At 52.5% G+C, this 12354-nt stretch overlaps 1 protein-coding gene across 1 annotated transcript in view; it reads right to left on the reverse strand.

The window, feature by feature from the left end:
- AHCYL2 (adenosylhomocysteinase like 2) overlaps positions 1–12354 on the reverse strand; it is a 38454-nt gene that overhangs the window by 21974 nt on the left and 4126 nt on the right. Inside the window, exons 3-5 of the mRNA XM_063397174.1 lie at positions 8076–8219; positions 4782–4882; positions 1872–1974 (exon numbers count right to left, since the gene is read on the reverse strand). Coding sequence (XP_063253244.1) covers positions 1872–1974; positions 4782–4882; positions 8076–8219 — 348 coding nt within the window. The remainder of the gene's footprint in view (positions 1–1871; positions 1975–4781; positions 4883–8075; positions 8220–12354) is intronic.

Below are 12354 nucleotides of genomic sequence, written 5' to 3' on the forward strand. Positions count from 1 at the left end.
GTGTATCCAGGTAAAACCCTTGGCATTATCCAGGTTAAATCCTTGGTCTGTCCTAGGTAAAATCCCTGGATGTATCCAGGTTAAATCCTCTGGCCTCACCCAGATAAAATCTCTGGTTTTGGGGAAAATCCCTGGATTTTTCCAGGTAAAACTCCTGGACATCCCCAGGATTTCCCAGGTGATCCTCACACGCTCAGATTCTGCTTTGGGAATTACATTCTCCCCCAAATTCTCCCTTTCACCCAAGTTATGCCACAAAATACAGAATTTAAACCAAATTTAGCTTCGTTTCTCTGAGCAAAACAACTTCCAGCTTCAGCTCATTAAACGACATTTTTACCAAGGATTTTACCTGGGTAAGGCCAGGAAAAAAAACATTCCAAGAGTTCCAGAGCTTTGGAAAGGGTTGATTTTGTGCTGGAGGTTTATTCGAAACTGAAGAGAATAAAGAGGAAAAACTCCAAGAGGTGATACATGATAGGGCAGCAAAAATTCCCTATAAAATGCAGGAGGAATTCCCTATAAAATGGAGGAGAATTTTCCTATAAAATGCAGGAGAATTTCTCTATAAAATCCATGAGAATTTCCCCTTAAAATCCAAGAGAAATTCCCTAAAAATCCAGGAAAATTTCCCTATAAAATGTAGGAGAAATTCCCTACAAAATCCATGAGGAATTATCTATAAAATGCAGGAGGAATTCTCTACAAAATCCAGCAGAAACTCCCTACTAAATCCAGGAGAAATTCCCTATAAAATGCAGGAGAAATTCCCTATAAAACCCATGAGGAATTCTCTACAAAATCCTGAAGAAATTCCCTACGAAATCCAGGAGGAATTCCCTATAAACCACATGAGGAATTCCCCATAAACCCCAGGAGGAATTCCCTATAAAATGCAGGAGAATTCCCTACAAACCTCATGAGGAGTTCCCCATAAACCCCAGGAGGAATTCCCTACAAACTCCACACGGAATTCCCCATAAAACCTGTGAGAAATTCCCCATAAACCCCACATAGAATTCCCTGCACACCCCCCATGGAATTCCCCCTAAACCCCAGGAGAAATTCCCTACAAACCCCAGGAGAATTCCCCATAAACCCCAGGAGGAATTCCCTACCAACCCCACAAGGAATTCCCCATAAACCATAGGAGAATTCCCCATAAACCCCAGGAGAATTCCCCATAAACCCCAGGAGAATTCCCCATAAACCCCAGGAGGAATTCCCTACAAACTCCACACAGAATTCCCTGCACACCCCCCACGGAATTCCCCCTAAACCCCAGGAGGAATTCCCTATAAAATGCAGGAGAATTTCCCCATAAACCCATGAGGGATTCCCTACAAAGCCCAGGAGGAATTCCCTGCAAACCCCACACGGAATTCCCCATAAACCCCATGAGGGATTCCCTACAAACCCCACGAGGAATTCCCTATAAAATGCAGAATTTCCCTATAAGCCCCAGGAGGAATTCCCCATAAACCCCAGGAGGAATTCCCTATAAAATGCAGGAGAATTTCCCATAAACCCCAGGAGGGATTCCCTACAAACCCCAGGAGGAATTCCCTATAAAATGCAGGAGAATTTCCCATAAACCCCAGGAGGGATTCCCTACAAACCCCAGGAGGAATTCCCTACAAACCCCAGGAGGAATTCCCTATAAAATGCAGAATTTCCCTATAAACCCCAGGAGGAATTCCCCCTAAACTCCACACAGAATTCCCTGTACACCTCAGGAGAATTCCCCAAAAACTCCACCACGGAATTCCCCCTAAACCCCCCATGGAATTCCCTCTAAACCCCACACGGAATTCCCTCTAAACCCCATACGGAATTCCCCTGAACCCCCGGAATTCCCGGGATTCCCGTACCGCTCTCGGCCAGGGCTGCGGCCACCTCGTTGAGGGTGGAGTAGATGTTGCAGGCGGCCCAGCGGCACTGAGCCCCCAGCGCTCCCAGCGTCTCCATCAGCACCTGCAGCCCAAAAACAGGGAAAATCAGCCCGGAAAAACGGGAATTCTACCGCAAAAACCCCGGGAAAATCAGCCCGGAAAAACAGGGAAAATCAGCCCGGAAAAACGGGAAAATCAGCCCGGAAAACAGGGAAAATCAGCCCGGAAAAACGGGAATTGTACTGCAAAAACTCCGGGAAAATCAGCCCGGGAAAACAGGGAAAAGCAGCCCGGAAAAAACGGGAATTGTACCGCAAAAACCCCGGGAAAATCAGCCTGGAAAAACAGGGAAAATCAGCCCGGAAAAACGGGAAAATCAGCCCGGAAAACAGGGAAAATCAGCCCAAAAACCAGGGAAAATCAGCCCGGAAAAACGGGAAAAGCAGCCCGGAAAAACAGGGAAAATCAGCCTGGAAAACAGGGAAAATCAGCCTGGAAAAACGGGAAAAGCAGCCCGGAAAAACAGGGAAAATCAGCCTGGAAAACAGGGAAAATCAGCCTGGAAAAACAGGGAAATCAGCCCGGAAAAACAGGGAAAATCAGCCTGGAAAAATGGGAATTGTACCGCAAAAACCCCAGGAAAATCAGCCCGGAAAAACAGGGAAAATCAGCCCAGAAAAACGGGGAATTCTACCGCAAAAACCCCGGAAAAAGTAGCCCGGAAAAACGGGGAAATCAGCCCAGAAAAACAGAGAAAATTAGCCCGGAAAAACAGGAATTCTACCGCAAAAACCCCGGGAAAATCAGCCTGGAAAAACAAGGAAAATCAGCCTGGAAAACAGGGAAAATCAGCCTGGAAGAACGAGAATTGTACCGCAAAAACTCCGGGAAAATAAGCCCGGAAAAACGGGAATTCTGCCGCATAAACCCCGGAAAAATCAGCCCGGAAAAACAGGGAAAATCAGCCCAGAAAACGGGAAAATAAGCCCGGAAAAACGGGAATTGTACCGCAAAAACCCCGGGAAAATCAGCTCAGGGGAAGAACTGGGGGGTTCTTGGCACAAACACCGGGGAGGCAGCTCAGAGACACAGAACGGGGGCTGTGCTGGCTGGGAAAGCTCCTGGGGGCTCTTAAACTGGGTTTAAGGGTCTGGGGGGGGATTAAATTGGGTTTAAGGTTCTGGGGGGGGCTCTTAAACTGGGTTTAAGGGTCTGGGGGGGATTAAATTGGGTTTAAGGTTCTGGGGGGGGGCTCTTAAACCGGGTTTAAGGGTCTGGGGGGGATTAAATTGGGTTTAAGGTTCTGGGGGGGCTCTTAAACTGGGTTTAAGGGTCTGGGGGGGATTAAATTGGGTTTGAGGTTCTGGGGGGGGCTCTTAAGTTGGGTTTAAGGTTCTGGAAGGTCTCTGGTGTTGGGTTTACACTCGGGGGGGGTCTCTGAAGTTGGGCTTAAGCTCCTGGGGTGTCTCTGAAGTTGGGTTTAAGTTTCTGAAAGGTCTCTGAAGTTGGGTTTAAGTTTCTGAAAGGTCTCTGAAGTTGGGTTTAAGTTTCTGAAAGGTCTCTGAAGTTGGGTTTAAGTTTCTGGAGGGTCTCTGAAGTTGGGTTTAAGCTCTTAGGGTGGTCTCTGAAGTTGGGTTTAAGCTCTTAGGGTGGTCTCTGAAGTTGGGTTTAAGGTTTTGGGGCTCTCTGAAATTGGGTTTAAGCTTCTGGAAGATCTCTGAAATTGTTTTTAAGTTTCTGGAGGGGTCTCTAAAGTAGAGTTTAAACTTCTGGAGGGTCTTCTAAGTTGGGTTTAACTTTCTGGGAGTCTCTGAGGTTGGTTTTAAGCTTCAGGGTCAGGCTGGAGCAGCCTGGTCTAGTGGAAGGTGTCCCTGCCCATTGGAATTGGATATTTGTAAGGTCTGTTCCAACCCAAACCATTCCAGGACCGGAGGATTCCCAGGGACCTCGGAATTTGTTTTTAGGCAGCATCAAAAAACAATTTTGGAATTAAAGCATTTTTAAACTGTTTAAATGGATGCCATAAATAACAACTGCAAAGTTTATTTTTATATGTTAAGATTTCATTTGGTAAAGTCCCAAATCCAGCCAGGAGGAATCACGGCTGTCCTGCTTGGGGACAATGGCAGCTCCTCCTCTCCCTGTTTGGGGTCAGTTTTAGGGGATGAGCAGTGGGAATTCCCTGCTTGGGGTCAGTTTTAGGGGATGAGCAGTGGGAATTCCCTGCTTGGGGTCAGTTTTAGGGGATGAGCAGTGGGAATTCCCTGCTTGGGGTCAGTTTTAGGGGATGAGCAGTGGGAATTCCCTGCTTGGGGTCAGTTTTAGGGGATGAGCAGTGGGAATTCCCTGCTTGGGGTCAGTTTTAGGGGATGAGCAGTGGGAATTCCCCGTTTGGGGTCAGTTTTAGGGGATGAGCAGTGGGAATTTCAGGTTTAGGGTCAGTTTTAGGGGATGAGCAGTGGGAATTCCCTGCTTGGGGTCAGTTTTAGGGGATGAGCAGTGGGAATTCCCTGCTTGGGGTCAGTTTTAGGGGATGAGCAGTGGGAATTCCTTGTTTATGGTCAGTTTTAGGGGATGAGCAGTGGGAATTCCCTGTTTGGGGTCAGTTTTAGGGGATGAGCAGTGGGAATTCCCCGTTTGGGGTCAGTTTTAGGGGATGAGCAGTGGGAATTCCCTGCTTGGGGTCAGTTTTAGGGGATGAGCAGTGGGAATTCCCTGCTTGGGGTCAGTTTTAGGGGATGAGCAGTGGGAATTCCCTGCTTGGGGTCAGTTTTAGGGGATGAGCAGTGGGAATTCCCTGTTTGGGGTCAGTTTTAGGGGATGAGCAGTGGGAATTCCCTGTTTGGGGTCAGTTTTAAGGGATGAGCAGTGGGAATTCCGGGCTCTCACCGCCGTCTGTGCCGTGATGTGGGTGCAGCCCACGATCTTGGCCCCGGCCAGAGGCTTCTCCCCCTGGGCTCTCTTCCTCAGAGCCATCAGCGCCGGCATCTCTGCAGGGAAAACGGGAAAAGGGGTTTGGGAATGGGGCGGGAAGAGCCCAGGAGGAGCAGCCACCCCCTGCCCGGTGTCCCCATAAATTCACACAGCCTCAAACCAGCCAAAGCCCGGAGAGGAAACCCCAAATAGGTCAAAATGACCCCAAATCCCTCTGGAATTTTCCCTGTTCTGTTCAAATTTCTGCCTCCAGGTGAGGATGAAGGAGAATCTCCTTTGGGATGAGGATTTGGGATTTGCTGCTGCTCCTCTCCAACATCCAACACCTGAACCCTGCCTGGCCTTTGCTGGGGTTTTTTTGAGATAATCAAGCTAAACCCAAATTGTGACGTTTGTGGGATGGATTTCACCTTTCCTACTGATTTAACAAAATAAGTTCAATTTATTCCTCTAATGCTTCGTTGGAACTACACAGCACAACCCTGTAGGTCCTTTCCCATCCCCCAAACCCCACAGAGGCTTCCCCAACCCACAAACCCCACAGAGGCTTCTCCACCCCACAAACCCCACAGAGGCTTCCTGATCTCCCCAAACCCCACAGAAGCTTCCCCATCCCCAAACCCCACAGAACCTTTCCCACCCCAAACCCCACAGAACCGTTCCCATCCCAAACCCCACAGAGGCTTCCCGATCTCCCCAAACCCCACAGAACCTTTCCCAAACCCCACAGAATCTTTCCCATCCCCAAACCCCACAGAACCTTTCTCATCCCAAACCCCACAGACCCTTTCCCATCCCCAAACCCCACAGAACCTTCCCCAAACCCCACAGAACCTTTCCTATCCCCGCAAACCCCACAGAACCTTTCCCATCCCAAACCCCACAGAACCTTCCCCATCCCCAAACCCCACAGAACCTTTCCCACCCCAAACCCCACAGAGGCTTCCTGATCTCCCCAAACCCCACAGAACCTTTCCCATCCCAAACCCCACAGAACCTTTCTCATCCCCAAACCCCACAGAACCTTCCCCATCTCCCCAAACCCCACAGAAACTCTCCCATCCCCCAAACCCCACAGACCCTTCCCCATCCCCAGACCCCACAGAACCTTCCCCAAACCCCACAGAACCTTTCCCACCCCAAACCCCACAGAACCATCCCCCAAACCCCACAGAACCTTCCCCATCCCCAAACCCCACAGAACCTTCCCCAAACCCCACAGAACCTTCCCCATCCCCAAACCCCACAGAACCTTTCCCATCCCAAACCCCACAGAAGCTTCCCCATCCCCTCAAACCCTACAGAGGCTTCCTGATCTTCCAGACCCCACAGAACCTTTCCCATCCCAAACCCCACAGAACCGTTCCCATCCCAAACCCCACAGAAACTCTCCCATCTCCCAAACCCCACAGAACCTTTCCCACCCCAAACCCCACAGAACCTTTCCCACCCCAAACCCCACAGAACCTTCCCCATCCCAAACCCCACAGAAACTCTCCCATCTCCCAAACCCCACAGAACCTTTCCCACCCCAAACCCCACAGAACCTTCCCCATCCCAAACCCCACAGAACCTTCCCCATCCCAAACCCCACAGAACCTTCCCCAGACCCCACAGAACCTTCCCCATCCCAAACCCCACAGAGGCTTCCCGATCTCCCCAAACCCCACAGACCCTTCCCCATCCCCAAACCCCACAGAACCTTCCCCATCCCCAAACCCCACAGAACCTTCCCCATCCCCAAACCCCACAGACCCTTCCCCATCCCCAAACCCCACAGAAACTCTCCCATCTCCGAAACCCCACAGAACCTTTCCCACCCCAAACCCCACAGAACCTTCCCCAAACCCCACAGAACCTTCCCCATCCCAAACCCCACAGAACCTTTCTCATCCCCAACCCCACAGAACCTTCCCCAGACCCCACAGAACCTTCCCCAAACCCCACAGAACCTTCCCCAAACCCCACAGAACCTTCCCCACCCCAAACCCCACAGAACCTTTCCCACCCCAAACCCCACAGACCCTTCCCCAGACCCCACAGACCCTTCCCCATCCCAGACCCCACAGACCCTTCCCCACCCCAAACCCCACAGAACCTTCCCCATCCCAAACCCCACAGAACCCTTCCCACCCCAAACCCCACAGAACCTTCCCCATCCCAAACCCCACAGAACCTTTCCCACCCCAAACCCCACAGAGGCTTCCTGATCTCCCCAAACCCCACAGAACCTTTCCCATCCCAAACCCCACAGAACCTTTCCCATCCCAAACCCCACAGAACCTTCCCCATCCCAAACCCCACAGAACCTTTCCCATCTCCCAAACCCCACAGAACCTTTCCCATCTCCCAAACCCCACAGAACCTTTCCCATCTCCCAAACCCCACAGAACCTTTCCCATCCCCTCAAACTCCACAGAGGCTTCCTGATCTTCCAAACCCCACAGAACCTTTCCCACCCCAAACCCCACAGAACCTTCCCCATCCCAAACTCCACAGAACCTTCCCCATCCCAAACCCCACAGAGGCTTCCTGATCTCCCCAAACCCCACAGAACCTTCCCCATCTCCCCAAACCCCACAGAAGGTTCCCATACCCCAAACCCCACAGAATCTTCCCCATCCCCTCAAACCCCACAGAACCTTCCCCATCCCCTCAAACCCCACAGAACCTTTCCCATCCCAAACCCCACAGAACCTTTCCCATCCCAAACCCCACAGAACCTTCCCTATCCCAAACCCCACAGAACCTTCCCTATCCCAAACCCCACAGAACCTTCCTGATCTCCCCAAACCCCACAGAACCTTCCTGATCTCCCAAACCCCACAGAACCTTTCCCACCCCCCAAACCCCACAGAACCTTTCCCATCCCAAACCCCACAGAACCATCCCCCAAACCCCACAGACCCTTCCCCATCCCCAAACCCCACAGAACCTTTCCCACCCCCAAACCCCACAGACCCTTCCCCATCCCCAAACCCCACAGAACCTTTCCCATCCCAAACCCCACAGAACCTTTCCCATCCCAAACCCCACAGAACCTTTCCCATCCCAAACCCCACAGAACCTTCCCCAAACCCCACAGAACCTTCCCCATCCCCAACCCCACAGAACCTTTCCCATCCCAAACCCCACAGAACCTTTCCCATCCCCAAACCCCACAGACCCTTCCCCAGACCCCACAGAACCTTTCCCACCCCAGCCCCCGGGGCTGCCCCGGCGGGGCTCGGGGGGCTCAGGGGAGCTCACCCTGCTCGGCGATCTCGATCTCGCGCCGCCCGAACTCGGCCTGTTTGATGTTCTTGACGCAGAAATCGCTGCTGCCCTTGGAGTTCTTCTGCTGCTTGTCCCGCGGGGAGGTCTCATCGTCCGAGCTGTCCGTGTAGGAGGCGGCTGCGGGAGCACAGGAGGGCAGGGATGGGATGGAATTCCCGAAATCCCCATCGAGGAGGGCAGGAATGGGATGCAATTCCTGAAATCCCCATCGAGGAGGGCAGGAATGGGATGCAATTCCTGAAATCCCCATCGAGGAGGGCAGGAATGGGATGGAATTCCTGAAATCCCCATGGAGGAGGGCAGGAATGGGATGGAATTCCTGAAATCCCCATCGAGGAGGGCAGGAATGGGATGGAATTCCTGAAATCCCCGTCGAGGAGGGCAGGAATGGGATGGAATTCCCGAAATCCCCATGGAGGAGGGCAGGAATGGGATGGAATTCCTGAAATCCCCATCGAGGAGGGCAGGAATGGGATGGAATTCCCGAAATCCCCATCGCCCGCGGGGACGGGTGCAGGTGGCCCCTGAGGGTGTCCATGGATGTTTTTCCATCCCAACTCCTTCCACCCCCGGCTGGGATCTCTCCTTCTCCTTGCTGTGACAATTTTCCCAGCTGGATTTAGCTGGGAATGGGTTTTTAATTCTCATCTGCCTCTACTCCAACAGCGCAGCAGAGGCGATGGATTGAGTTCTGCTCCAAGTCCTTCCTCTCCAGGTGACCCTTCCAGGACCCAACCGGCCATTCCCTCATTCTTCATGGAATTGTTCTGCTCCTCCTTCCTCTCCAGGTGATCATTCCAGGACCCAACTGGCCATTCCCTCATTCCTCATGGAATTGTTCTGCTCCAAGTCCTTCCTCTCCAGGTGACCCTTCCAGGACCCAACTGGCCATTCTCTCATTCCTCATGGAATTGTTCTGCTCCAAGTCCTTCCTCTCCAGGTGACCCTTCCAGGACCCAACTGGCCATTCCCTCATTCCTCACGGAATTGTTCTGCTCCTCCTTCCTCTCCTGATGATCCTTCCAGGACCCAACTGGCCATTCCCTCGTTCCTCATGGAATTGTTCTGCTCCAAGTCCTTCCTTTCCAGGTGACCCTTCCAGGACCCAACTGGCCATTCCCTCATTCCTCACGGAATTGTTCTGCTCCAAGCCCTTCCTCCCCAGCTCATGTGGTTCTTGTAGACTGAACCTGAGGCCTGGCATCCGATGGTTTGTTCCATCCCAGAGGAATTTCGTGGTGGAACAGCTCCATCCCTGACGGCCCTGGTGGAGCTGGCTGGTGTTTGGGATCTCCAGGAATGACGGACACCCACGGTGTTTGGGATTGCTGGGAATGACGGACATCCACAGTGTTTGGGATTGCCGGGAATGACGGACACCCACGGTGTTTGGGATCTCCGGGAATGACGGACATCCACGGTGTTTGGGATCAGAGGGAATGACGGACACCCACGGTGTTTGGGATTGCTGGGAATGACGGACATCCACGGTGTTTGGGATCTCCGGGAATGACGGACATCCACGGTGTTTGGGATCTCCGGGAATGACGGACACCCACGGTGTTTGGGATTGCTGGGAATGACAGACATCCACGGTGTTTGGGATCAGAGGGAATGACGGACATCCACGGTGTTTGGGATCTCCAGGAATGACGGACATCCACGGTGTTTGGGATCACCGGGAATGACGGACACCCACGGTGTTTGGGATTGCTGGGAATGACGGACATCCACGGTGTTTGGGATCTCTGGGAATGACGGACACCCACGGTGTTTGGGATCGCCGGGAATGACGGACATCCACGGTGTTTGGGATCTCTGGGAATGACGGACATCCACGGTGTTTGGGATCTCTGGAAATGACGGACATCCACGGTGTTTGGGATCGCCGGGAATGACGGACATCCACGGTGTTTGGGATCTCCAGGAATGACGGACATCCACGGTGTTTGGGATCGCTGGGAATGACGGACATCCACGGTGTTTGGGATCGCTGGGAATGACGGACATCCACGGTGTTTGGGATCGCCAGGAATGACGGACATCCACGGTGTTTGGGATCGCCGGGAATGACGGACATCCACGGTGTTTGGGATCACAGGGAATGACGGACATCCACGGTGTTTGGGATCACAGGGAATGACGGACATCCACGGTGTTTGGGATCGCCGGGAATGACGGACACCCACGGTGTTTGGGATCGCCGGGAATGACGGACATCCACGGTGTTTGGGATCACAGGGAATGACGGACATCCACGGTGTTTGGGATCGCAGGGAATGACGGACATCCACGGTGTTTGGGATCGCCGGGAATGACGGACACCCACGGTGTTTGGGATCTCTGGGAATGACGGACACCCACGGTGTTTGGGATTGCTGGGAATGACGGACACCCACGGTGTTTGGGACTGCCGGGAATGACGGACATCCACGGTGTTTGGGATCTCCCGGAATGACGGACACCCACGGTGTTTGGGATCGCCGGGAATGACGGACATCCACGGTGTTCGGGATCACAGGGAATGACGGACATCCACGGTGTTTGGGATTGCTGGGAATGACGGACATCCACGGTGTTTGGGATCTCTGGGAATGACGGACACCCACGGTGATGGATTCTCCTTCTTCCACGTCCCCACAGGCCTCTGGAACCCACGGTCCAGATTCCCAGTTTCCACCCCAAATCTGCACTGGGAGAACGGGGCAGCAGCAGCAGGAGGGGTGGGAGGTTCTCCCAGTCATTCCAGCGGCATTCCAGGGCATTCCAGAGGCATTCCAGCGGCATTCCAGGGCATTCCAGAGGCACCAGCCCCTTCTTCTTCGACAGTAAATCAAACCCTGATTCACTCCAGCGACGTTTCCACACCACAAAACCCACAAAAAGGAGTTAAATGGCCGTGGGGCTGTGCTTCCCGCAGGACCCACTCCACACTTTCCCTGCCGGTTCACGGGAAGGGTTCCAGGATCCCAAGGGAAAAGCTCAGCCTGGGCGCCGTGGGTGTGCCAGGCTCCCCCAGAGGATCCCAGGGAATTAGAGGGAATTAGGCATTGCTGGAATTTCTCCCCATCCTCGGCAGGGGGTGAAGGGCAAATCCCACCCTGCCAACAACCCCCGAGGGCAGCGGGGCTCCCGCCCTGCTCCCAATCCCAGGACTGGAGCCCGGATTAACCACAAAGGGCACCTTGTATAAACCAAACTCGGTATCGAGGGCTCCAGGAGGGAGGATTAATTAGTAGGAGGAGGATTAGTTCCTTGGAGAGAGTTAATCTGGGTAGAGGTTACGTTAAAACCAGGGAGTTTTGGTTCTGGGGGCCAAAAGTAATTTTTTTGGAACAAAAAAAATCCTCCCTGAAGTCACCAAATTTTCATAGGCAGGAGGTTTTTTACTATTAAATCAATCTAAAATATAGAAGTGTACATATAATTAAATGAATGCAGTTAATTATTATAATAGCAAAACAAATCTCTAAAAGCCAATTTTGTCTTTGTTTTTCTGTAAAATGAAAAACAAGGATTAAAAGGAAAGGATTCCTGTCGCTAATTGATGGGACAGATTCCTAAAAATGTTCTCCAAAGTTGATTAATGAAAACTTCCTCCCTGGGCTCGGCATTCTGTGTGCCACGGAAAACTGAAATATAAATTGGATTCTATGAGTTATGAATTTGTGTCTCTGTCCAGAGAGGGTGAGGATTCCACAGCCCTGGAAGTGTCCAAGGCTGGATGGGGCTGGAGCACCCTGGCACAGTGGGAGGTGTCCCTGTCCACGGCAGGGGTGGCACTGGGGGGACTTTGAGGTCCCTCCCCACCCCAACCATTCCAGGATTCCAGGATTTCCATTGTCAGTGTATTCCTTGCAGATTATTGGGCTCCACCATCCGTGTGGGTCCTTCCGAGCTCAGGTTATTCCACAGTTCCATGGTTTCCAAGAGGATTGAATTAAAAGCAGCAGCAGCAGGTCTCGGGTGACCTCCACCCATGCCCTGCCCCAGCACAGCCCAGGTCAGAGCCTAAACTCGGCCCAGTCTGGCTTTGCCGATGTTTGAGCTGTGGGACCACTCATCCATCCGTCCATCCATCCCTCCATCCATCCATCCATCCATCCATCCATCCATCCATCCATCCATCCATCCATCCATCCATCCATCCATCCATCCCTCCATCCCTCCATCCATCCATCCATCCATCCATCCATCCATCCATCCCTCCATCCATCCCTGCATCCATCCATCCATCCATCCATCCATCCAT

Source organism: Prinia subflava, chromosome 4, assembly GCF_021018805.1.
Source record: "Prinia subflava isolate CZ2003 ecotype Zambia chromosome 4, Cam_Psub_1.2, whole genome shotgun sequence".
In the NCBI taxonomy this organism is placed as follows: domain Eukaryota; kingdom Metazoa; phylum Chordata; class Aves; order Passeriformes; family Cisticolidae; genus Prinia; species Prinia subflava.